The 27897-nt window shown below is 40.2% G+C and overlaps 1 protein-coding gene across 1 annotated transcript in view; it reads left to right on the forward strand.

The window, feature by feature from the left end:
• The window catches only part of ABHD5 (abhydrolase domain containing 5, lysophosphatidic acid acyltransferase), a 47483-nt gene extending 21628 nt beyond the window's left edge, over nt 1–25855 (forward strand). The window contains 6 exon segments of the mRNA NM_001012407.1: nt 6586–6671; nt 11263–11635; nt 19139–19293; nt 21833–21944; nt 24602–24788; nt 25493–25855. Of these exon segments, the coding sequence (NP_001012407.1) occupies nt 6586–6671; nt 11263–11635; nt 19139–19293; nt 21833–21944; nt 24602–24788; nt 25493–25582 (1003 nt within the window). The 3' untranslated portion in view covers nt 25583–25855.
• Nucleotides 25856–27897: the final 2042 nt, after the last annotated feature.

Here is a 27897-nt window from a genome sequence, read left to right on the forward strand (position 1 = left end):
TTACTTATCTTTATTTCATTAAGGGATTCTTCCTCCTTTTTAAAATCGTGTTCTTTCATTTGGAACATATTTCTCTGTTGCTCCATTTTGTTTGATTCTCTGTGTTGGTTTCTGTGTATTAGGTGAAAAACAACTATCAGTCTTAAAGGGCTGGCTGAGGAGATGAACCTTATTGTTCAACCCTGCCCTAGCTCTTGGTTGTCTTTCAAACCTTCGTGATTATCCAAGTAGGTTATTTTCTTTTTAATGCCTCCCAGTAGTCGAGAGTGGTAGTCAAGACTACCACTGTCCCAAAGGGGAGGATCTCAGTCAGCACCTAGATTCAGGCTGATGGGAAGCCAGGTCTTCAGGCATCAGTTTTTACAGAATGCATAATCCCTACTGGCCCCCACATCTGGAGGTGTCCCTGGGCAGCAGTCACACACATCAGGGCCCGGTCCCATGAGAATACCTCTGTAGTTACTAATGTTTGCCTTTAATGTTTGTCAGGCCAAAGCTCCTGGTCAGGTAAACAGGCCTCTTTCTCAGAAGGACTGGGGTTGTGTTTCAGTTAACTTCAGGGTCCTGACAGTGGTAGTCTTCCAGGACCTGTCTTTCTTTCTTTTTTTTTTTAAGAACTTTTTTATTTTTTATTTTTTAGACCTATTTTATTTTATTATTTATTTATTTATTTTTGTCTTTTTGCCATTTCTTGGGCCGCTCCTGTGGCATATGGAGTTTCCCAGGCTAGGGGTCTAATCGGAGCTGTAGCTGCCAGCCTACGCTCGAGCCACAGCAACGCGGGATCCGAGCTGCCTCTGTGACCTACACCACAGCTCACGGCAACGCCGGATCGTTAACCCACTGAGCAAGGGCAGGGATCGAACCCGCAACCTCTTGGTTCCTAGTCGGATTCGTTAACCACTGTGCCAAGGTGGAAACTCCGGACCTGTCTTTCTGATTGTTACAGTCCCATAGGACTCAGGAACACAAGCCCAACAACTGCCAGAGGCAGGTGATTAAAGGGTGTCCTCTAGGTGGCAAACATAAAGACTGGGTCATAAAACATATAAAAAAGCAGTACCAGACATGTTGGGAATCTCCCCTTTGGGAGACACAGAGGCTCTCTGGAGCATGTGGGCAGAGGGAGAGCAGGAAGATGGTGCCCACCGGTCTCCATCCCTAGAGAGCATCCCAGCTTCCCCTGCCCCTCAGTCAATGCTTTAAAATTAGGAAATGAGTCTCTTTCACATAAAGCCTGGGTGCTTTCAAAGGGCTGTTTCTTTGTTGGGTAAGTCTGCACATAGGTCCTTTAATTCCTCAGTTTGCCACAACCCCATGTGTTTTGTGGGCTTGAGCCCCATTGGTTTTCAAAGCCAGACATTTTGGGGGCTCATCTTTCAGGTACCAATCTTAAAAGATGGGGTGCCTGATGTGGGTTATGAGCCCTTTGTTCCTCAGGGAGAAGCTCTGGGTTTTGAGTTCCCTCCTGATTATGGGTCTCTTCACCAGGGTGGGGTTTATGGCAAGATTTTGTCTCACCCTTTCCTACCTGATTCAGTTGGGTTTCTCTCTGGTTTGGCTGATGTGGAGGGCTTGCTCTGCCCGTTTTTAGGTTTTTGTCAAAGAAAATTATTCCTTATGTAGCTGTGTGTCTCTGGGCAGCAAGGTTAGAATCTTCCGTCTTGAACTGGAACCCCAACATTCATTTTTTCACATAGTATCTCCATAGTTTAACCCACATGCTGTGAAAACTTGAGCAAATGCATCTGTTTACAGTCCTTTCCTTTAGTCCTGTGTTTGTGTATGTGTGTGTACACATACATATGTGTTATGGAACTTACTGGGAAGTTTTTATATGTAAAGATAAAGCGATAAGAAACTTGACTAGCAGATAAAAAGGGGTAACATATATGAAAAAAATGCGAGTTACAGTGTCTATGATAACACTCCTAAATTATTCATTTTGTTGATTACCCTTTTCTTGATTCACTTTTTTGACATTTATTAGTTTTGCATTTTGTTTTAGGGGATTTAGGCCTGTGCCTTGCCCTTATCCTATCCCCTGATAAAGAACCTGTGGTACTATGAGAGCTCTCTGCCTATAGAAATGAACCTCATTTGCCTTCCTTCATTCACTTCTAATGTTTCTTTTTCTTTTTTCTTTTTTTTTTTTTTTTTTTTTTTTTTTGTCTTTTCTAGGGCCGCACCTGTGGTACATGGAGGTTCCCAGGCTAGGGGTCTAATTGGAGCCGTAGCTGCTGGCCTACACCAGAGCTCCAGCCATGCAGGATCTGAGCCATGTCTGCAACCTACATCATAGCTAATGGCAATGCTGGATCCTTAACCCACTGAGCGAGGCCAGGGATCGAACCTGCCACCTCATGGTTCCTAGTCAGATTTGTTAACCACTGAGCCATGATGGGAACTCCCAACTTCTAATATTTCTAATGACTGAGGCCTTTTTTTCACACACACAGTTAACAAGAACTCACCTGGCCACCAGCCAGTTACTGTGTTTGACACTGGCAATGTAAGAATGACTTTTAACATGAGGTTAGCATTCATTGTGCTCAGAGTGCAGCATGGCAGATAAACATGTAAACAAATAACCACAGCAGAAGTAACTGTATCTGTTACAAGGGCCAGGAGAGTGACTAATGACCTGCTCTTGGCATCAGGATCAGGAACAGTATCTCAGAAAAGGCAAGGTATATTGGACAGAGGAAAGAGCTGTGCAGAGCCACAGAGGCATAACATAACATGAAATTTAGGAAGTTATGAGGTACTGAAAAAGTACAGTGTGCAAAAGAAGAGTGGGTAAGCTGTGGATGGATTGTAAAGCATCTTCTGTGCAGGTCTAAGGAATGTGACTTAGACATTTTAAGGAAAGGGCTTTAAAGTCACTTAGAATTCAGTACATCTCTACTTATGTCTCTTACTTACTAGCTATATACTCCTGGACTTGGTGCTTAATACTTCTGAACCACAGTTTTCACATCCATGAAATGGATATTGCAGCTTGGACTAAGAATATCTTAGATTGTGAGTGACTTACTTATTTAGCAAACATTCTTATTGAGCACCCATTATACATAATGCCCAGCGGATTCTGCAGGGAAGGAAATGTAGTAGAATGAGCCTATGAAACTTAGAAAAAGTTGGCTGCTGGATCAGTCCATCCAAAACTTAACACATTTCTCTATTCACAGCTATTCTTATTCATGTGTTCTCTGTCATTATTAGTGGCACCTCAGACAGAAACCTGGGAATCCTCTATTGTACCTTTTTTAATAACCAGTTATCAAATCCAACCTGTTTTACCCTTTTTTTGGTATAAAGTTTTATTGTGATTAAATGTTTAAGTTTTTTGCCTGTTCATTTGCTGAATTTTGATATATGCATCCATGTAATCCAGTTGTTAAGATGGAGAACTTCACTATCGTCCACTTGTAATTCATTGCAACCGGTACACTTCAGATGAAGCAATACCTTTATTCATTCATAACATGAATGCATATTAATATGCTGGATTTTGGGGTGGAAACTGAGAATGCAGTGCACCCTTGCCTTCCAGTATCTTACAGTTGGATGAAGATACTGATGAGTAAATATGAACTTTACAGCACAACTTGAGAATTAAGAAAAGAGAGCTTAAGTACACAGTGATAAGTAAAAGGCTGGAGCAAGGCTGAGTTTCCCCTTGTAGGTCAACCTGACATAGCCTTACCTTTGAGGCAAGAAGCAGTACAAAATGGCAATTCTTTATCAAGTCCTATCTTTGAACTCTCTCTGAATCTTAAATAAAACTTTATTTCAATGCCTTGTGTTAGTGAATCATTGTTGTTGTCATCAGTATATCATCTACTCTTTATTGAATGTTTCTACATGTCTTATCCTGGGACATGCTTAATGCTTTAGAAGAGAGAAAGCAGTGGGGCACAGAAAACTGGAGGGGCGCTCTTTTGGGATGTGGAATACCAGCAGCCACCAGAGCTCAGAGGAAACTAAGAAAGGGTTTTCCCCTTAGAGCCTCTGTCAGGAGTGTGGCCCTGTTGATACTGGATTTCAGCCCAGTGACTGGATTTCAGACATCTGGTCTCCAGAATAATTTTCTGTTGCCGAAGCCACCAAATTTGTGGTAATTTGTTAGAGCAGCCACTGGAAATAGTGCACCTGTTTTCTCACAACATACGCAATATACTTCTTTCTGTGGGTGTGCTCATGCCCCTTCCTTCACTGGAAATGCCTGAGCCATCGCTCCACCTGTTGTAATATACTATTTATGTGTGACCATCCAATCCACAAGCAACTTCCTGATCCCTTCAGGGAGAGTTAATCACTCTTTCTTGGTTTGGTAACTGATTAGTAATATGTCCTAACTGATTAGAATAATTTCTCAAAGATAGTGCTCAATAAATAATTGTGGAATAAATTAATTCTATCATGAATTACAAATGTAAAGTCACCTTTTTTTATTAGACCTTTTGTTTTATTTATTTTTAAAATTGAGATATAATTAACATATAACATTGTATAAATTCAAGGCGCACAGGGTGTTGATTTATACTTTTATATATTTCAGTGTGATTCCCATCATAGCTTTAGCTAACACCTCTGTCACATCATGTAATTATCTCTTTTTTGTGTGTGGTGAGCACATTTAAGATCTAGTTCCTTAGCAGTTTTGAAGTCTGTAATAGAGTATTGTTGATTATAATCACTATGCTGTGCATTAGATCTCCAGAAGTTGTTCACCTGCTAGTTGTAAGTTTGTACCCTTGGCCTGTTTTATTTTTAAATATTCCTCCTCTTCTTGTCTCTATTCCTATTGCCAAAGCCTTCCTTCTGACCCTTACCTTCCTTTCATCTGGGGTCTAAGGTAGTTGGTTTCTCCTTTTTCTCTAATTCATTTTCTTTCATGAGAAAGTTTTTTTTTTTTTGTTCCCAGGCCATGGGTCAAACCCATGCCATACATGTATGTTTGTGTGACAGTTCAGTATGGTTGATAAAATGTATAGCCTATGAAAATATATCTCTCTGCTCTTCCATTACATTCAATGAATCCCCTGCCCTGGGAAACTAACTAGGTGACTGTATTCCTTAAAAAAGGGTAAGAGGTAAATAGACCTAGCACCAAGGGACAGGATAGAACCGGAGCAGAAAAAATTCCACCCTAGCCATGAGGGACAATTTTTTTTTTGCTTTTTAGAGCCTCACCCATGGTATAGGGAATTTTCCAGGCAAGGGGTTCAAATCGGAGCTGTAGCTGCTGGCCTACACCACAGACTCAGCAATGCCAGCTCCAACCCGTGTCTGTGACCTACACCCAGTTCATCGCAACACCGGATCCTTAACCCACTGAGCAAGACCAGGGATTGAACCCACGTCTTCATGGATTCATTACTGCTGAGCCACAACAGGAACTCTGAGGGACAAATTTTGATCATCATTGCTTTCTATTGAAATATTTATAATCTTTCAATAGAGGGGAATTGATAAAAGAAATTTCCACATATTAAAATATAAGGGAGTCATTCTGGCTTCTATATGAATTAACTCGAGTTTTATATTAGTTAAAATAGCCTGTTTGTGGCCTATCAAAACAAAAAACAAAAACCAAAAACCCTGCACCACAGCAGTGACCCAATCTGCTGTACTGACAATGCAGGATACCTAACCTGCTGTGCCACAAAAGAACTCCAAGAAAGATCTCACTTTATTTATTTATTTATTTTTTCCCACTGTACAGCAAGGGGATCAAGTTTTAAGTGATACTGACCGCATGCTTAGCCCTTGCTGTCTGGTGACTGCTCACACCCTATATTATCTTAGATTCTTAAGATATGCCTGTGGTCTGCTGCTCTGCTGGGAGTTGAAGGCTCACCTTCTTGGTTGGCTACAGGCACAGTGTGTCAGTTCCAGCCTCCCCATAGCTTTCCTCACCTCTTGCCCAAGGCCTGCTTTCTTATTTTGTTTAGCTGTCTTCTCTCAGATGTGGGGTCATTCTTAGCATCTACTGTTTGGTGGCATCCAAAGCTTTTCCTTTAGCAGTTAGCCAGTTCATGCTAGGTAGATTGTACATGAGCCCCTTCTCTGCATTTGTATTAGGAATATATTCTCTTAACCATGAAAATCGAAGCTTTGAAAATATGTATTTTAAGAAGATTTCTCTCAACCCTCATAGTTGGCGTATTTTATACTTGTGAACCTATGATTGAAATGATCATATGGTCTTTGACTTTTCTGTACTTCCACCCTGATAAGAGGCTGTCTTACAGTGGTGTGAGGGAACGACTTTTTTTTTTTTTTTTTCCTTTTTCTGCTCACTTTCCGTCTCTGCTTGATTATGTGGAATCTGACTATCCATGAAGGTAAGATGGACTTTGCGATCTACTTGTAGATTCTCAGGTTGAAGGTGGGTATCTGTATCTCAGTCCATTATCACAATGCTTTGGGTCTACCAGAGGAATTTATCACATGCATAGCATCATCATCACACTGACAGTAAATTTTCCATTCTGCTTTTCTTCTCCCTGTGTAACTGCTGGGAGTTGAGAAAAGCATTAACTCACCTATATTTGTATTTTGTTTTTGATACTCTAGGTCTGGATGGCTAACTGGTTGGCTTCCCACATGGTGCCCTACATCGACGTCACACCTTAAAGAAGCTGAAGAGAAAATTTTAAAATGTAAGGTTTTCTTGTTATAAGTTAACTGAGCTATTTACTGAAATAGGTCCAGTATATTGCATTGCCTTAAAACTGAAGATAAGATTCTGTGGTAAGTTAATTATTGGCAGAAGAACTTCTTTTCCTTTTTATGTCACCAGCAAGTACATAAATGTGGGAAAAAGGCAGGGGGTCTGAAACTTTTTGGTCTTGTGTCCCTTTTATACTTTTAAATTAGGAAGTACCCCAGAAACTTTGTTTAGAGATTATAACTATCAATATTAACCATTCTAAAAATTAAAACCAAATAACTTAAAACATGTCATTTTGGGAGTTCCCATCATGGCTCAGCAGTTAATGAATCTGACTAGGAAGCATGAGGTTGCAGGTTCGATCCCTGGCCCTGCTCAGTGGGTTAAGGATCCAATATTGCTGTGGCTTTGGTGTAGGCTGGTGGCTACAACTCCGATTAGACCCCTAGCCTGGGAACCTCCATGTGCCACAGGAGCGGCCCTAGAAAAAGGCAAAAAGACAAAAAATAAAAAAAATTAAAAAATGTCATTTTGGGACTTCCTGTCATGGCTCAGTGACAGCAAACCTGCCTGGTATCCATGAGGTTACAGGTTCAATCCCTGGCCTCGCTCAGTGGGTTAGGGATCCAGCATTGCCATGAGCTGTGATGTAGGTCGCACACTAGGCTTGGATATGGCATTGCTGTGGCTGTGGTGTAGGCGGGCAGCTGCAGCTCCAGTTCAACCCTTAGTCTGTGAACTTCCATATGCCACTAGTGCGGCCTTAAAAAGACAAAAAAAAAAAGTCATTTTATTAATTTAGTTTAAAACAATAGTAATAAACCCACCATAGGTTAAAATAAATAACATTTTTTTTTCTGAAAGTAACTACTTTCTAAACAGAAATGGAGCAAGAAAAGTAACATTGTTTACAAATTTACAAATCTCTTTAATGTATGGTTTAACATAAGGCAGCTAGATTCTCATATCTGCTTCTGCACTCAGACTCGTGGTAATCACTTGTCAAGTGATCTGTGGAAAACTCCACTGTGTACGCATCAATGAATGAGAGTGAAAAGGGCAAACAAAGTCTTAGATTGCTATGAATTCAGTTTTGACCTTGCAAGATCTCCTGAAAAGGTCTCAGGGACTCACCAAAGGTCCCCAGACTATGCTTTGTGAACAGGCTCTAGGTGCTGCAAAGCAAGCAGCCTTGTCTAGTAGAACAAATACTGACCTTGAACCAGATAACCAGATCTAGGCCCAGGGCTCCAGTGAGGGGCTTCCAGGATCTTGGGCAAGTCCCTTTTCTTGGCCTTCTGGGTTTTCCCTGTAAAACCCAGGCCAGGCGGTTGACCCTTTGACTTCTTTCTAATTCTAGTTTTGTAGGATTCTTTATGTTTACATTTGTAGTAGTACAGAAACCTTTTTTTGTTTCTTGTGAGCATTGAAATTTACCCACACTTGTACTGTCAGAGTATTCCCAGGTCTCTGTGGGTATTCTTTCAAGCAGGAGTGTTTACGGTACCATTTTGTTTAGAGGAAGATATTAAGTTGTACAGTTCACATACCTGATTATTGTGTATTTATGTGCAGATATTTGTCCACACCTGTTCTTCATCCTCTCTGCCACAAATGAATTTTTTTTGTGCTTTTGAATGACTGGGGAGTAAATGACCATAACTAGATATATCCACTGAAGGGACAGTTAGCCATTTTACATGGGCTTTTTAATATGAAAAGGAATTTCTACAATGTATGGTTGGCTAATCTTGTCTTTACAAAGCTGAGAAAGTTGTCATTGCAGTTTACTAAATGAAAAAAATAGTTGTCAGAAGATGAAAAAGGGGTGCTAGAACTCAATTCATGCATTTAACAAACATTGTTTTCCTACTGCAAGGTTCTAGGGATGCAAATAGAAGTGAGAATTGGCTCCTGCTCCAGGCTCAGACAGTCGAAGCAAACAACTAACACAGTGGAGTGAGCTCTTTATTAGAGGTCACAGATGGTTTTGGTGGGAATCCGCAGACATCTGTGTTCAAAATGCTGATGTGCTTTGGCTTGGCACTAATGACAGATCACCACTTTTTCTAAACTGGCCGCATTTCTCCTCGCTCAGATGGCATGGGCTCTGTTGGTATTCTGAACAAATGCTGGGCTTCCCCTTCTGCCATTATGTGGTACAAAACCAGAGATTATTTCTTTGGTTAAAGGGTAAAATTCCTGTATCTCCAGGGTTTTTCCACTGCAGATGACTATCCACAAATAATTAGGGGTAGATCTAAAGTGTAGGTATTCAGTTGATAATTTAATGTAAAAGAATATCAGATTAGTTTCATCTTTAGTCAATTTTGGGGGAAATTTAAATATTTAGTTCTGTAGCATTGAGGGCAAGTAAGATTTTTTTTTTAATCTACAAAATTGTTATTTGCTCTTTCTAGAGAAATTGTTGGATATCAACTCAGACTACTTGGCACCTCATGCTGAGGAATTCCTACCATACCCTGCCACCTTTTTTTTTTTTTTTTTTTTTAACTAAACTTTATAATGACTTAAGATTTCAGTTACATGTTTAATACATACACTATTATCCTTCCCTAAATTCATTATGACTTTTTAAGGAAAAATATTTCTTTCTGAGTCTGACTTCAATCTTCAGCTTCATCTTCAGTTGTTCTACACATACAAGATAGTATTCTTTTGTTACTGTCTGTAAAGCTAGAGACCTTAAAATAATGGATTCAGTGACCACTGAGTTCCTCCCAAATACCCTCAATTGATAGATAAGGAAAGAAGTCCAGAGAATTAACATGACTTGCCAAAAGACATAGGCCGCAAGTACTTGAGACTTGTCTGAGAGAGATCTTCCCATTAAGACAGAAAATATGGTAATTAAGAATTACTTCAATAAAATGTATGCTTTTTTTTTAGGACTGACCTAGTAAAAGCTAACACCATATAGATGAATACCAGATGGTTTCTAGTTTATTAATTTCTTTTTAAAAATTATAGTTGACTTACAGCATTTCTTCAATTTCTGTTGTACAGCAAAGTGACCCAGTCACACACATTTCCCTGTGCTCTACAATAGGGCCTCATTGCCCATCCATTCTGAATGTTACAGTTTGCATCCACCAACCCCAAACTCCCCATCCATCCTGCCCCTTCTCTCCTCCCCCCTGGCAACCACAAGTCTCTTTTCCATGTATGTGAGTCTATTTCTGTTCTATAGATAGGTTCATTTTTGCCATATTTTAGATTCCACATATGTGATATCATATGGTATCTGTCTTTCCCTTTTTGACTTACTTCACTTAGTATGAGAATCTCTAGTTCCATTCATGTTGCTGCAAATGGCATTATTTTGTTCTTTTCATGACTGAGTAGTATTCTCTTGTGTATATGTACTACATCTTCTTAATCCATTCATCTGTCGATGGATATTTAGGTTGTTTCCGTGTCTTGGCTATTGTGAATAGTGCTGTGATGAACATAGGGGTGCATGTATCTTTCGAAATTGTAGTTTTGTCCAGATATATGCCCAGGAGGGGATTGCTGGGTCATATGGTAGTTATATATTTAGTTTTCTGGGGTACCTCCATACTATTTTCCATAATGGTTGTACCAATTTACATTCCAACCAAGGAGGGGGTACCCTTTTCTTCACACCCTCTCCAACATTTTATTTGTTGACTCGTTAATGATGGTCATTCTGACCAGTGTGAGGTGGTACCTCATTGTAGTTTTGATTTGCATTTCTCTAACAATTAGTGATGTTGAGCATTTTTTCATGTGCCTGTTGGCCATCCATATGTCTTTGGAGAAATATCTGTTTAGGTCTTCTGCCCATTTTTCAGTTGGATTGGTTTTTTTTTTTTTTTTTAATTTGTTTTTGTTTTTGTCTTTTGTCTTTTGAGGGCTGGCATATGGAGGTTCCCAGGCTACGGGTCTAATCGGAGCTGTTGCTGCTGGCCTACACCACAGCCACAGCAACAAGGGATCCGAGCCGTGTCTGCGACCTACACCACAGCTCATGGCAATGCTGGATCCTTAACCCACTGAGTGATGCCAGGGATTGAACACGCAACCTCATGGTTCCTAGTCGGATTCTTTTCCACTGTGCCACAATGGGAACTCCGGATTGTTTGGTTTTTGTTGTTGTTGAGTTGTATGAGTTGTTTATATATTTTGGAGATTAGGCCTTTGTCTGTTGTATCATTTGCAAAGATGAAAAAATTCTGTGGATTGTCTTTTCTTTTTTTTAATGGTCTCCTTTGCTGTGCAAAGGCTTTTGAGTTTAACTAGGTCCCGTTGGTTTATTTTTGTTTTTATTGACCTTATTCTAGGAGGTGGATCAAACAAGATGCTGCTGTGATTTATGTTGAAGAGCGTTCTGCCTGTGTTTTCCTGTAGGAATTTTTAAGTATCTGGCCTTATATTTAGGTCTTTAATCCATTTCAAGTTTATTTTTATGTACACTGTTAGAGAGTGTTTTAATTTTATTCATTCAGGTAGTTTATTAATTTCTGATTGCTCTGAGAATACTCCCCTTCTCAGAAGCAGTGATGCTAAGCAGAATTTCTCTTTTATGTTTTCATTAGGTGTCCCCTGCATATACAAAAAAGGACCTGTTCGTATATCTAATGGAAATAAAATATGGACACTGAAGCTCTCTCATAATATTTCACATAAGATTCCCCTTGTCCTCCTTCATGGTTTTGGAGGAGGTCTCGGACTTTGGGCACTGAATTTTGGAGATCTTTGCACCAATAGACCCGTCTATGCTTTTGACCTGCTGGGCTTTGGACGAAGTAGTAGACCCAGATTTGACACTGATGCAGAAGAAGTGGAGAATCAGTTTGTGGAATCCATTGAAGAGTGGAGATGTGCCTTAGGATTGGACAAAGTGATCTTGCTGGGACACAACCTGGGTGGGTTCCTAGCTGCTGCTTACTCACTGAAGTACCCCTCAAGGTAAGTGATGGAAACAGAAGAGAGGCACCCAAGTGCTAGTGTCTAGTTCCCATCTTTGGTGGTTGTTGGCGTCTGAGCCTTGTAAGACAGACATTTTCTCAAAGGACCCTCTAGACCAAACAGCCATAACTGATTGCCAGTTTAGTAGCAGAAGTAATGATGTCAGGTTTTCCTATTATATAAGTTTGAGAAAGAACTTTCTATTTGTACTTAGAATGTACACAATTTAAGCCACAAGTAAAAATTGTGCTGTTATTGTTTACAGTTATCATTATCATTAGACCTATGGATTCAGAAGGCTTTTCCTAACCTTTTCCAGGTTTTAGGAAGCTGTAGTAGGAAACCAGAAAGTTAGAAATTACAGATGTAGCCACTAGCGTTAGCTTTATGGCTTTAAACAAATCACTTAATCTCTAAATTTTTGTTTCCTCATCTCTAAGCTACAGAAAATATCCCTATGTAGAATATCTTATAGAGTATTTATTTATTTATTTATTTATCCATCTCTTTAGGGCCATACACGCGGCACATGGAGTTTCCCAGGCTAGGGGTTGAATCAGAGCTGTAGCCACCGACCTACACCACAGCCACAGCAACGAACGATCTGAGCCATGTCTTCTACCTACATCACAGCCCACGGCAACACCGGATCTCCAACCCACTGAGTGAGGCCAGGGACCAAACCCAAGTCCTCATGGATGCTAGTCGGGTTCGTTAACCTCTGAGCCACAACAGGAACTCCTTAGAGCTTTTAAATTATCCTGTGCCCTAACCTTTGTTGCTATAGAATTCTTTTTCAGAGTCATTGAATTAATGAGTATTTGCCTCAGAATCTTTGTAGCATCTCCTTTATTTACCTTATTTTCTCATGCTAATTCTTATTTATGTTGCTAATCTGAGAAGAGGTCACATTTGAGTGCTAAGGAAATAGAAGAAAAGCTTATTTTTGTTTTGTCCATCTTTTGGAAAGAAAAAAGATCAACATTTTTATGTTGCCCAGTGTATCTTTCCATTGGACTAATGGACTAATTCCAAATTGCAACTGACTTTGACATTGAGGTCTATGACTGGGATGATGGTCATTTTCAGAGTGCACATGAATACCTGTCAGGCTACCCTGTTGTATAACTCCAGGTGTGCTGTCAATACAGAATTTGCCAGGTAGAGTACAGCCCTGTGTACCAGAGGTTATCTTCCTCTGGAACAGCTTACTTTCTCTCTATAGATTCTTTGACTGAACTTCAGCATCTACACTTGGTATTTTTCTGGAGAGGGCATAATCTTGTGTGTGCTGGGTGGCAAAATAGTTTTGTCAACTGGCAGACTTGCACTTTCAAAAGAAATCTAGATTTTCTTGTTCTAATTGGCTCTTGGGGGTTACTGTCCTTTATTGAGTCCTATGCTCATTGACAAACAGCTAGCTGTATTTGTGGGGGTTGGGCTGCCTTTGTTTCTTATCAGGTGTTCATTATGTGTGGCTTGTGGTATTTATTCCCTGGCAGTGTGGCATGGGACTGTGGCCTAGGCTTTGGTTATGAAACCCTACATCTTAGAATCCTGACCTTTCATGGCTATCTACTATTTAGGTCTATTGGTAAGCTTTTCATTTATAGTTGTGAATTCTCTAAAAAAAAGGAGTGTGTGTGGGGGGGGCTTCAGTCATTCAGAAGGGAGTGATCACTTTAAAACTATCTATATAAGAGAATAACAACATATTTTGAATGACATGGGGAGCAGAACAAGTATGTAAAACAAAGCCAATGATCCCTGCATTAGACTGACTACATTTTAGAAAATGATTTTTGAATGTTTGGGCCTAATACTAGAAAAAAACTAAAGTACTGTTTTTTAGGACCAAGAATCACTAAGTATTAGCAATAGATGAATAAGAGAATGCTTGAAATAATTAGTATATTTAAATTGGCTGATTGCTACCAAATCAGCACATGTTGGAGATTCAAGCTTATATTCTGAACTGAATAAAAATTAAATTATTGAACACGAGTTAATTTTGAAGTAATTTGGTTCTTTGGATTTTCACATATCCCAAAGGAAGAATGAAGTCCAGGAATTCTCATTGTGGCTTAGTGGCTTAAGAACCTAATTGGTATCCATGAGGATGTGGGTTCCATCCCTGGCCTCAGTCAGTGGGTTAAGGGTCTGGCACTATTGCACACTGCAGTGTAGGTCTCAGATGTGGTTCAACTCTAGCCTTGCTCTGGCTGTGGTGTAGGCCAGTAGCTACAGTTCTGGTTTGACTCCCTAGCCTGGGAACTTCCATATGTCACAGGTGTGGCCCTAAAAAAAAAAGGAGAATAAAGTCCAGACAGAACACTGTGCTTGGCACATGGTGGGTGCCTAGTAATATTTTTTGACTAGATTAATTTGAGAAAGAGTGTTGTAAACTAAATTCACCTTTCACTTTATAATTTTGTGTTCTTTTTTCTGCCTTCTCTTTCTATTGTTTAAAAATATCAAGAGCTAGTCACGTTATACATCTTCCTTTTCTTTGTGGGAAAAAAGTTGGTTGCAGACATGTAGGTGTAAACAAAGAAAAATTTCAGTTTTATGTTTTGACCAATTATTTTACATCTTAAGTTACTGTGTCTCATAAAAAACAAATTATAATTGAAATAAAGTTGGGATCATTTTGTGTGTATATGTGAGAAAAGATTAGTGAGAATGCTTTTTTAAACATATACATAACACATACGCTTACTTTGTGTGATTAGTAAGTATAGACCAGATAATACCCCAGTGTTGCACACAGTATAAGAAGGCAGGTGTTAACCTCTAGGGTGTCCCCTTGCCCCCAGCCTTTTTCCTATGTTGCTTTTCAGGAGGGCTTTCCTTGAAGCACTTCTCTTACTGGAGAAGAAAGAGGTAAATGAATAAGAAGGTCTGTATTGTTTCTAGGTGCATCATCTCCTTGTTGCAGCAGTTCTTACTGTCCAGGTATTTTTCCAGATTACTATTCGTGGTCCCCATTTTTGTTAATTTCTTCCCTTACAGAAATTTTATCTGCTTGATCCCAACTAAGCAAATTCACATAAATTTACATAGATGATCTCATGTTATGGTTAATAGAGCAGTTCAGTAGGCTTACAGATTCAACTGTAGTTACCCACAACTGATTGCTACCAGTGTAAGTGTCCATAACTACAGCAAACCTCATATTGAGTGAGCTTTAGCTGTTTCTTCTAGTTGCACTCATACTAAGCAGACTGGTGGTTGTCAGGGTGGCCATCTGTGTGATCTGGGATGTTTTACCTGAGCCAGAAAAGGTGCTTACCCCTTAATGCAGTGGAGTGGTCTGTTTGCTATCAGCTAAGCAAGTAGGAACTACCTACTCTAAATGTCACTTATCCAGCTTTCACTTGATTCAAGTACCTTTTTTAAAAATTGCTTTTTTTAGAGCTGATTTGAGAAGGAGGTACAGAGATTTCCCATGTAATCCCTTCTCTACAAGTATCTTTTTTATTATGCTGTCATGAGATTAAGAGTTTGAGTTTCAGAAAGATGTGGGGTTGGGGGGTAAGAGGAGGGAAAAAATGGTCTAGTAGAGACCAAATGAGATTCAGTTAATTTCAATTTTTCACTCACTGTGATCTTTTCTTTTGTCTCTCTCTTTTTTTCTCTTGGTGGAATTTGAGAATATTATTTTTTTCTTTGCCTTCTCCCATATAACAGTTATAATCTTTACTTTTTTCTTCCTAAGTAAAACAATAGTTCTTTAATTTCTGTTATTTCCTTGCATGGAGGAAAAAAACCCACAAAGGCATTTTTTTACTTGTTGGGATTTATATCCCAATCCACCTATTTCTGCTCTTTTATGGGTAGCCTCATTCTTTCATTCTTTTTTTTTTTTTTTTTTTTTTTTTTTTTTTGTCTTTTTGCCATTTTTTGGGCCGCTCCCATGGCATATGGAGGTTCCCAGGCTAGGGGTCGAATCGGAGCTGTAGCTGTCAGCCTACACCAGAGCCACAGCAACGCAGGAACCGAGCCGAGTCTGCAACCTACACCACAGCTCATGGCAACACTGGATCCTTAACTCACTGAGCAAGGCCAGGGATTGAACCCGCAACTTCATGGTTCCCAGTCGGATTCATTAACCACCGAGCCATGATGGGAACGCCTTTCATTCCTTATTTTTATAATACAGTTTGGGGAAAAAGAATTAAAATGCCTAGTTTAATGGAGTTGTTCAGGAAGTATTCTAACGATAGAAAAAAAAAACTAATTTTTTCCAATATTTGGTACATTAGGTCAGCCTGTGTGCTTCATCTCTATGAGCAGCAGAGTGCCACTGTCCAAAAAGTTGCTCCGTAGCCAAAATTGTGGCAGGGATCCTGTATTTTTCCCAGATTCTTGATACTGATTAAAAACTAAATATCCAGTAATTGTGATACTGTATGTTAAAGTATGTGGATGAGTCCTCCATTGAAATATTGGTGACGAATGAAACACTCTAACATTGTAATCCAGCAGGTTGGTTGTGTTTAAGTAATGTTGAGTGGCTGTGTGCTTGTAAGACTTAACAGTGCATTGGGGGAATAGGCAAAACCACATGAGAGGCATGACAGCCATGGTAACTGCTGTGAAGGGGAAAGATGGGCAGCTCTGTGAGAACTCTTGATGAGAACTTGATGCAGTCTTAGGGTCCATTATTGTTCCTTAAAGAAGTATAATTTGAGCTGAGGGTGGAGGTCTCAAAGGGAAATAGCAGGAGAGCATTCTAGGCAGTAGTGACAAAAATTGCAACGGCTCTGTGCTAGGGGGACACCTGGGCCATTCTGGAAAGGCTATGTGGTTGTGGGCTCAGAATTTATGAAAAGATTAATAGATTACTTCAAATGGAGTCACAAACCCCATGTTCCTTCCCCCCAAACCATCATAGTTCATCTCAGTTCTCTTACCAGGATGTGTAATAGTTAGAAATGTCACCTGTAATTTTATTGGTAGATTAATATGCTGCATCACAAACAGGACCACTGTGTGAGGTGTCTTAGGCTGCCATTCCGTAAAATCAGTGTCTGATCACCTTGGTGGAAATAGAGGGAGAGTAGAGTAAACCAACAATAATATCCAGAGATGCCATCTCTTTTCTTCCATCTGTGTGCTCAGTTTTTCCTTTTTAATTTTCCTTCCTTTCTGGTTCCTGGATCCCATACATAATAAAATTTTGAAGATCCACATTCAACAAGGCAAGCCAAGACTATGGCAAAAACAATATAATCACTTCACTAGAGACATGTGACTTCTTCCCTCAAGTTTTCCTTTGTCCTGCCCCTTCTTGGGTTAGCAGATCAGGAAGAGCCTAGAGCAGATTGGGCAAGAGCCCATCACAGATTTGTAGCAAAGTATAATCAGCCTTTCAGATAGAGTATGTTTTAGTAAAGAGTTCTTTTTTCTCTTTAGGTAAGTCAATAGTGAGTAAGACTAGCTGTTTCCTAAAATCACTCTTTACTGCCTTCCACTCGATGGCTGTTTCATTAATTCCACTTGTACCTCTGCCATGTTTCCCTTCTCCTCCCCTCCCTCAAATCTCACTGTAGGCTGTCATGGGAGGAATTTAGGAGGCAGTCAAAATATCAGCGATAACTATCTCTGCCAGTAAAGAAGCAAAACAAAACAAATTAGTTTTCATTCCCCTTTCTTCTACACTATTAGAAAATAGTCTCATAAAACTTTTAAGCCGTGAAGATACTTTTAAGTATATGGAAATGTCACATATCAGGTATCTTCACACAGATTCCTAGTTACAGTCTACAGATCTTCTTGATGCTTTGAGATCTAGAATATAGTGGTAGTAAGACTGGCTTAGAGTTGATAAGAGTTAAACTTTACCTTTACTAATACATTTGTCTTACATGGCTTGGCCTATTCTTAGGAAACAGAGCCTTCTAGCCTGCTGACTTTTTGGCATCTGTTAGTACACTGGATTTGGGAAAGAAGGATCTTAGCCCTAGCTCTGCATTAACTGGTGTTAGGTCCTAGAGTGAGTCACATGATGCATCTCAGCTTTCTTCTCACCTAATGAGATGAAATACTGGGTTGAGTATTCTCCAAGGGTCCTTGGAGGTCTGTGCTCTGGGTTGGTGTTCTGAAGATTTCTGTTTGAGAAAATATAGTCAAAGCAGAGGAGTCACTATCAACTCATCCTTATCTGTGCCAACAGAAATGATTGAAAAAAAATACATTAGGAGTAATAGCTATGTGTCCGTATGTTCTGGTTTCTATTTCAATTAAGACTTAGGAAATTGCCTTTAGAATGAATATCACTTTATCCTTGGGAGACTTCTGCTGGCATTTGTTGGCTATTTTGGCTACAGTTGAGTATCATTTTAGGTTCAGGACATTTATGTTTAGTTTAGGACCTTTATGATATATAATACTGTGATGCAGCCACAAGCAGTGGTTCTGGTTTTCCCTCATCAGAAAAACATTTCATAAGACGGAAAAATTAAAACTATTAGTGGTATGAAACAATTTTATGTAAGCTTGGACTGAAGCTTTTTTCTATCCCTTTGATCAGTATAGAGAAGAAAATTAGGAAAGGATTAGGAACAGACTCTAATGTCAGCGTCCCATGATGTGCCAGGTAGGGTAAATGTGTTCCTGTTCATCCAGCTGAAATCTCAAACTAAGAGGTGTATATTTTGGCCCTTATTGTTACATTATCTTCATGTTTGTGAACAGTTCATTAAAGTCCTTTTGAATCCACCTGAAGTCTTAATACCTCTTAAAATTTTTAAGATGATTTGGTTCATAGGAGATAACTATTGTGGTTGTCCGAAGTTATTTTGAGTATAATGTTAATCTCCAGTCATTTCTGCAGTGTCAACCTTGCATACATGGAACCCTTGGATTCTTCTGACTGATTAGTGATCTATATACTCTACCAGAGTGTAATTTAAGCAACAACAGATGCTGTCTTTTCTTGTTTCTCAAGAATAACCCCCATTATCATATACCCTTTCATACGTCTGTTGTTATTCACATTTAGATAAATTAAAAATTAAGCCATTTTTCTACCATACACCTCTCAAATCCTACCACATCTCATCAATTAAGGTGCAATAAGAGCATGATGTAACCTGTTCAGTCATTAGTTTTCTGTTTAATGTAAGATTTTTTTTTTGTCTTTTGTCTTTTTAGGGTCACACCTGCGGCATATGGGGGTTCCCAGGAGACTAGAGGGGTCTATTTGGAGCTGTTGCTGCTGGCCTGCGCCACAGCCACAGCAACACTAGGTCTGAGCCACATCTGCAACCTATACCACAGCTCACAGCAATGCTGGATCCTTAACCCACTGAGTGAGGCCAGGGGTGGAACCCGAAACCTCATGGTTCCTCGTTGGATTTGTTTCTGCTGCTCCACAACGGGAACTCCAGTGTAAGATTTTTGAAGGAGGTTCTACCTTTACTTCATAAATCGTGTGAGTTCTTTATAGTCCTAGGGTGAATATGACAAATGAATTTAAATTTGTTCTTCCCCCAACAGGGTTAGTCATCTCATTTTAGTTGAACCTTGGGGTTTTCCTGAGCGACCAGACCTTGCTGATCAAGAGAGACCAATTCCAGTTTGGATCAGAGCCTTGGGAGCGGCATTGACTCCCTTCAACCCTTTAGCTGGTCTCAGGATTGCAGGACCCTTTGGTAAGTGTGTATATCAGTATCCTAGGAAAGCAGACTGTTTATAGATAGCAATACAGGAGTATTTGCTGGTCACCATTGTCAGTTAAAAACCTTAGAGACAGACAAAAACCCTGAACCTTGCTTTTTCCCCACATCCTCTAAAAAGTACCAGTCCATGCATAAAGATGAATGAAACCACACTCTTCCCTTTCAAGAGGAGTCTTTACGTTGTAAACTGCACAGATACCTAGCAAGCAAGGGAGGTGGGAAATGGCTAAGGATGAAGGCAGGAGACCTTGAACATTCTGCAGAAAGCCAAGCAGGTAGAGTGTCTTGGGGAAGTTTATCCACCAGCACAGGCATGATAGGACGTGACATGCTGGGGAGCCTTGGCCAGTTGCTGATAGCCAGCTGGCAGGTCCCAAAGCCTGACCTGATCGAAGACCATGGGACAGTAGGAACCATCTCCCAGATTCCTTTCTTACTTCATAATGTCAGAGTATTAAGAAGATAAAGTTGTCCTTTTCCACAAAGATTTGGGAGACTCCTAATTTGTGTTTTCAGTCACATTTTGAGTTTAGTTTCAGATTTAAGTTCGCTTGACTCTGAGCTCCTCTGTCTCAACCAAGGGAATTTCCTTCCTTTGTTGTCACAGTTGTTGCTGGTCTGGATCTCTGCCTTTCCCTCTTACAGCTTGTCAGTTAGGAGGGTTTTTAGCTGAAAGTAACTGAAGACCTAAGTGATTGAAACCATAAGGCCTTTTAGTATTTCCTTAACAAGCAGTCCAGAGACAGGTAGTTTTAGCCTTTTTTCTAGAAGCTAACTCTTTGATATTAGGGTTTAGGTCTATGATTCTCTTGCCCTTTTACCCCACGGTTAGTAGTTGCTCTGGCAGGAAGCATCATCTCACAAAGCAGCACTCCGAGCAAGAAGAAAGGAAAGCATGATGCTCTTTGTCAGGGAAGAAAACCTTCCATGGTAGCTCAGTAGACTTCTTATGTCTCTGCCCAACCCCAGTTCTCCCACCAGCAAAGAAGAGATTTCTATGACTGATCAATCCTCCTTTGTTTCCAGGGACAGAGTGAGCCACCTGCTTTCTTTGGCACGTTACTGTCTAATTAGCATAGAAAAGTCAGGTTCTTGGAGTTCCTGTCCTGGCTCAGCAATCACGAATCCGTCTAATATCCATGAGGATGCGGGTTCAATCCCTAGCCTTGCTGAGTGGGTTAAGGATCCAGCTTTGCCGTATGTTGCATATTTGGCTTGGATCCCGAGTTGCTGTGGCTGCGATGTAGGCCAGCAGCGGTAGCTCCGATTCGACCCCCAGTCTGAGAATTTCCATTAAACCTCAAGTGGGGCCCTAAAAAGCCAAAAAAAAAAAAAAAAGTCAGGTTCTCTTAGCAAGAAGGGAAGAGAGGCATGGTGGGTGAGTAGGTGAGTGTGGAGCAGCCAATGCTGCATAGGTGACCGTGAATTCTGCTACCCCTGCCCAGGCCTGGCCCCTCCTTGCCCTAGTGTATCGCCTTGGGCTGTGGACAGCAGGAATCAGAAGAGGGTACAGGGGCTGAATTGGTGACCACACCGCACTCCCTCCGTGCTGTTGTCAGTAGCCTCTTTTCAGCCCCCAGTAGAGCCACACCTTCTTAGGTGCTTGGTCCTCCTTTGATGAACTGCTTCAGAGCTTTATAGTCCTGAGATATAAGTGGATTTTGCTTGATCACAGTTACACAGGTAGCACTTATGGGGAAAGTGAAGCATGAAAAGAAGTTAGGAGATAGTGATGGGGGAGGGAGGATGCCTAGGAGGGGCCTTTTAAAGCCAGGCCCTCTGCCTCCCAGCAATGCTCGCCGTGGTGGCGAGGGTTTGTAGAACGTCCACTGTGTCATGAGAATTCTTGGTGGAGCTGTGGCATTTCCTCAAATAGAGGAAGATGGGCACAGTACAGAAGTAAGACCTTGCTAGAATAATGGGCTAAGAAAGCAGAAAGGGAAACTGGCCAGTCCCTGGGCCCCAGAAGGGACAGTAATGACCAGACAGGGGTTCCTGTTCTTCATCCTCTTTCCTTTGGGGGCCTTGCCCCTGCCTTTTACCTCAGGGTGGCATCATGGGAGTCACTGTGCCTATGGCCTTAGCAGGGAGTACTCCTAGTGTCCCAAGCAGAAACTCTGAAGTAGTTTTCTCAAAGAAATATTTATATTCCAGCTCACTTCATTTAAATGCTGATGTATTGTAATTGTGGAAGAAATGCAAGTTAACAGTTAATTTTACGTGTGAACTGCTCTGTTCACCTGCCATGTTTAATGGAATTTATTTTCCTTCACAAACAAGTCTTAGGCAACTGTTTTTGAGCTCCTAAAGCATATCTGTAAGTCAATATATGACAGTCTTTCATTCTTATTTTAGTCTTTCTTTAGGTAACTTGAGAGCAGCTTCTAGACTGTGTGCTCTTTTCCATCTAAAATGCATTTATGCTACATGCATTCTCATTCTACAGGCAAACACTAGAACCTTCTGTATTCGTGTTTAAATTAATTATATTTAAAATGTTCATTTCTTTTAGGTTTAAGTCTAGTACAGCGTTTAAGGCCTGATTTCAAACGGAAGTATTCTTCAATGTTTGAAGATGATACTGTGACAGAATATATCTACCACTGTAATGTTCAGACTCCCAGGTAAAGGTTATCTCAATTTACTGTGTTTGTGTTTTAGACTTCTTTTTTGAAACTATGTGATTAGCCCAGGAGTGTTTTATTGGTATGTAAATGACTAAATTTAAAAGGACAAGTAGTTAAATGACTTAATACTTCTTAATTTATGCATCTATTCATGGAGTACCTACAATGTAAAACATCGTGCTGGACTCTGATGAGAGATTAAAAAGCAAGATGTGGAGTTCCCACTGTGGTGCAGTGGGTTAAGGAGCTAGCATTGTCACTGCTGAGGTGCGGATTCGATCCCTGGCCCAAGAATTTCCATATGCTGTGGGTACAGCCAAGAAAAAAAAGCAAGATGTACGTCCTTCCCCGCTAATGTGCCCTTTAGAGGAAAAATTGAGGGAAGTCTTGGTCTTGGGCATCTCTTGGAGGTGGTTGGAGTTGAGAAGTAAAGAAGCGTTTCAAATAAACAGCATTCCCAAACCGAGTATGAATGTTTTACCAAAAAAGAAGTTCTGGATTGAACAAAAGTAAATGGTTTTCTGTACCTTGGATCTTCTTAGAACTTTTTATTATGCCAAAGGTTTTTAAATCTCCCAGGTGTGTGGGAGATAGCAGGCAGCTTTTTTCAAGTTTGTTTGATGATTGCACCCCTCTTTGGCTCAGCACCTCTTTAGGACTGGGCATTAGCATGAGAAATACTGCTGCCCTGGTGAGAAGTAGGTGAGGGGAGAGGGGAAGGGGATTCTGCATGAAATTTGACAGTGTTTAGGAGAGAGAGAGACCATAGTAGCTAGAGGGAACAAGAAGGACAAACAAAGGTATTTCTTTTTTTTTTTTTTTTTAAGGACTTACAGATTTGGGTACAAGGTACCAGTGGAGAAAACAGAGCCTGATAGAGCCTGGACATAGTTAGAAGCTAGGAGGGGCCTGGAAGACAGAGCCTAGTGTCTGTAGGGAGAGAGTGGAATGTGGTGCTGCAAGCCCCAGTTCTCGTGCTGTCTTCTTTACCACAGTTACTGGAGGCGTTTGTCCAAAATGTCATGCCTGAACCCTGTCTCTGAGACTCCGAGTCAGCAGTTCTGGGCTGTGTCTTGAACAAGCGCTTCAGGTGATTTTAGCATAGGTGGGCCATAGACCATACTCTAAAGTGGAAATGGTACCACATTCTTTCTAAGACAGAGACTTAGGGAAAAAACTGAGAGGTGAGATGAGAGGCAGCCTCCTTCACTCTGGTTTTTTGCCTCGCTCACTTTTGGCAGAGAATATGTACACCTATGCTATTAAAAAGGTTGAGGCCATGGGAGCACTTGAGGTAGAGCTGTAGCTTCAGTCTTTTTTAATAAAGTAGGTTAGATGTTTTCTAACAAGGCGAGGGACGCTGGAGAGGTTTGGCATCCCCAAGAGATCCATGTTTTGTGATTCACCAGGCAGTCAGTCACACTGTATTGACTTGTTCCAACAGTTTTCAGTGGTCTTTCCCAGGGACAACATCTGTTTTCCTGGATAGTCTTAGTGTTTTAATCTTCACCTACTCACATTTCATGATTACATGTGCCTTTGTAGTCCTAGTTTGTTGACTTTCTTGTGGAACTTGAATTCTTAAAAGGCAATTCAGAATTATGCATAGTACCACAAGGAAAGCAGAAGTGACAGCAAAATGGATCTGTCCTAGGAATTTGCCAGATGTTCTACACTATTTTATATGACAGGTATGACCACAACAGAAGACACAGGATAGGCTCAAGAAAAGAAACTTGAATATACTTAACAGATCCTGAAGAGGGAGTCACTGAATGCCATGAAGGGCCACAGGGGACCCATCAGATTTTGGTCAGGTGGCAGGAGATGGGAGTGGAGGGGATGTCCAGGCTGGAGCCCTTATTGGGTCCTGCGGGAAAGGCAAGGCAGTGTAGCACAGACAGTTTAGAGATGGCTAGTTGAATAATTTCGGTGGACTCTAAGATATAGGTTGGTTACTAGTTGCCTGGCATGTGGCCCTGGGATAATTAAGGCAGAAGAACATTGCCTCCTGCGATGTGCAAGCTGAACAGAAAAGGCCCAGCTCTGGATTGGTTAGTTCCCAAATAAAGGCATTGTACTAGTTGGGTCCTTCACGATCTCTAAGAATTGGCTGGCCAGCTCCGGAAGGCAGTCTCTACCCAGCCAGAAAGTTATTTAAAGATGTCAAACATCATAATGTGCAGAAAATAAAAAGTAAAGCCAATACACAATACTTAATCTGAATTTTTTCTTGGTACTGGTTTTGCCATTGCAGGTAAAAAACTGGTGCCATGAACAGGTGGAAATTCTGCCTCCAAATAAGTTTGGGAGATAAAATATACTTTAACTCTCCCCTCAGGAAGTTTAATAATTTTATGATCAGGACTTAAAGTTGCATGTTTTGATTTGGAAAATGAAAACTTTTTGAAGAGTTTAAAACATCCCTGTTTATCTAACAAAAGCATGTATCTTCTGTGGGGTCTAAACAGAAGCATATATCTTGTGTGGAGTTTGTTCCTTACATTTCCTAGTAAATTTATTTTTATATTTAAACTGTGGTTTTTTCTTAAACAGGGGAAAAGCTAGATAGGGGTGTGTTTTGATAGAGGGGGGTGTATGATCCATGCTCATCTCCAAAAGTCATACCTGTGATTTTTCTCCTTTCCTTTAAGTGGTGAGACTGCATTCAAAAATATGACTATCCCTTATGGATGGGCAAAAAGGCCAATGCTCCATCGGATTGGTAAAATGAACCCTGACATTCCAGTTTCAGTGATCTACGGAGCCCGATCCTGCATAGATGGCAATTCTGGCACCAGCATCCAGTCATTACGACCACATTCATACGTGAAGACAATAGTAAGTGTGTGGCTTGTTTTTTGGTTTTCAGTTGTAGGTGAAGTCTGTCCTATGAGCTTTGCTTTCAGTGAGGCTGCAGGTCACCCCTGTGCTTTCATATCTGAGCTGTACCTGCAGCCTTGGTCAGAGACCTGCTGTCAGTTGTGATGGGGGCATGTCTAGACGAAGAATCTTCTTAGAGGCCTTGTCTGACCCTGGAACCATAGCATCTCCAAGGTGGGAGAGACTGAAACGGACAGGTCTTGTAGCACCTCAACCCACTCCCACCTCCCAAAACAGCACATTTCCACTTTGTGCAGTGTTTCTGTTGGCCCTATTGTTGGTCAGTTTAGGATGTTAAAATTTTAGTTAGGTTCACTAGATTTTCTCTATTCTCAGATGGTTTGTTGGAAATATATAATAGTTGCCACAGATTAGTGTTGCTTACTCTTTTATGGTTTTTTTTGTTTGTTTGTTTTAATTTTGTGGGTTTTGTTTTTGACTGCACCCTCAGCATGTAGAAGTTCCAGGGCCAAGCAGCAACCCAAGCCATAGCAGTGACAACACCAGATCCCCAACCCACCGAGCAACTGGGGAACTTCTTCTTTTATGTTTTATTTATGTGTAGCTATTCTCGCTTTTATCGTTCAGTGTCTTTGTGTCTGTCATTGTGTTTTATTAAATGCTTTTGCTCACTGAGCATCTGATGGCTTTTCCTTTCCTAGGCCATTCTTGGAGCAGGACATTATGTGTATGCAGATCAACCAGAAGACTTCAACCTAAAAGTAAAGGAGATCTGTGACACTGTGGACTGAGTGCAATGCAGATGACATAGGAAGCCCGATGGCTGATCCAGTTCCTCAGCAATAATCCCCAGTCTGCAATGAAGAGTAAGGAATCCAGCATGAGAACCAGGCACTCTTCCTGCCTGTACTTTGCACATGTTTTCTTTATGAAGCTACTCACACATTTAAACCAGTTGGTGCCTTCTAGACGATTGGCTTTCCTTTCTCCTACACAAAATCAAAATATACAAGACCCTCCAAATCTAATAGCTTTAATAAAAGGTTATTTGTCCCTCTGCTGTACTGAAAAATTGTAATTTTTCAACTGAGAATTTAAAAAAATTTCTATCTAACTTTGTCAGGTACTTTTTATATTGCAGTCTGTGTTGCCAATTTTAAAAAGTGATTGCTGGGCTTATTATTTTATATACTGTAAAGGTGCACTTTATTTTCCTTGCTTATATCTAGCATCGCTAATAACTGATTTAATCAAAGTCAGTGTGTTTTTATGTAAAAATTTGTCACGTTTTTAGGGTACTTCATTTTTGAAATGGGATGATGAAACATTGGTTTTGGTTAAAAAGATGGGAGTTGATTTCTAGCATTGATTTTTCTGATTTTTTTCTGTTCTCAAGATTGCAAAGCCATGTTAAGTATTTTAAATATTATCCATCCTGACATAACTGTAGTTTCTAACTACTTGGAATCTTCTATGTGTGCTCTATTCTGTACTTCCAGGGAAACGTGACATTAATACTTAAGTGATTCAAGTACTGAAAAGCCTTAAAAGTCTGTCCTTTTCTCCCCTGTTAATACTGTTCTTCTTTTCCATGAGCCAGGATGAGCAAAAGACACAGATTTCCTCACTGAGGGAATATTAAGACTGTTACCTTTCAGTAAGCCACATCATATTTTCATCTAACTCTTGTAGATGGGTGCTAAAACTGGATGACATTTTTACCACTAAAATATAAAAACCAGTGGTGCTGTTATGTCTCATGGCACCAGAAATCAGCTAGCACTTTGTTTTTTGGGTTTTTTTGAGAGTTTTGTGTTGATTACATAAGTTACATACTTGAATTAATATTATGAAAATTATGTAAGGCTGATTGAGCTATTTGACAGTACCATCAAGTATGGCACTTTCTTGATGTTTTAATACAAGGAAAACTTTTTTGAAACTGTGAAAAAACTCCACGTGGTAACTGGCTACTACTGAGAAGCCCCTCCGCAAAAGAAAATTGAATAGGATGGTCACCAACAAGGCATCTTGACCTTGTGTTTTGCTTAATGTTGTTTGTCTAGGAGAAAGGAGGTTATGTAAATAAAACAGTGAACTAGAGCAAATATAATGACTTCATGGTTTTCATTGTTGCATTTTTAAAATGGTTAATTAGCACATTTTTAGTTGTTAGGAAGTGTAAGGTGGTATTGCTATTGATTAACTGTGAGAAAAAGCTTATGTTCTGTTTTCACCACTATCTCCTCTACAGAAAAACAGGCAAATTATACTGAAGTATTACAAGTAGCTCCCCAGTGAGCAGTTTGTCTCGCTTGTGGGCTGGACTAAGTGCGACAGGTAACATGAGAGCCAAGTTAGTTTTTTCTACCTTGAGAACAAAAGTATCCTCTACTTTTTAGTTAGTATCTTGAATGGCCAGATTCAGATCTGTAAGTGGTACAAATAGTTTGTGTGATTTGGGGTATTTTATTTGACAGTCTCCAGTCTCTCTCAATTATCCTTTGCTGGGTGAATGACAGTTTTCAGTCGTACAGGAGGGTTTTAGCATAGGAAATGTGGTCCTAGCCCTCGGAGGGAAGTTACTAGGTTCACTTAGTAAGTGGGGCTTCTGGCCACAGGTGTGCCAAGTGATTCAGGGGTACACCCAGGTGTCAAGTGGAACTTACTTTCCTTTGACTGATTTTGCTCTGTATGAAAAATATTGTCATAATTCTTTTTAAAAGGTAAATTTTACCTTGGGCTATTACTGTGTATGTAATTTTGTGAAAATTGAGCTAGCACCGAGGATCATAATCCTTGAATTCCTGAAACTAAGCGGGTCCTAAATGTTTTCTTTTAAAAAATCTATTTCAGTATTTGATCTTTGCTAAATTATGCACAGTGTACTTTATTTTACAGAATAAATTTCACTATGATAGTCACAATAAGTCTGTGGTGTGACCCTGTTTATACTAGGACCATGGATCACTTAAGTGTTTAGTAACACCTCTGGGCATTCCAAGGGAAGGCTGCTCTGCAGTGTTGTAACCTCCATCCTTGGTTTTACCTGTATCCGCACATCCCCAGGTATGAGTTCTATTTTCCTCTAAAACTAATTTTAGAA

The sequence above is a fragment of the Sus scrofa genome, chromosome 13 (genome assembly GCF_054392235.1).
Source record: "Sus scrofa isolate SSC_HxYL_T2T_F1_AM1 chromosome 13, Sscrofa_HxYL_maternal_Yorkshire_Landrace_v2.0, whole genome shotgun sequence".
In the NCBI taxonomy this organism is placed as follows: Eukaryota; Metazoa; Chordata; class Mammalia; order Artiodactyla; family Suidae; genus Sus; species Sus scrofa.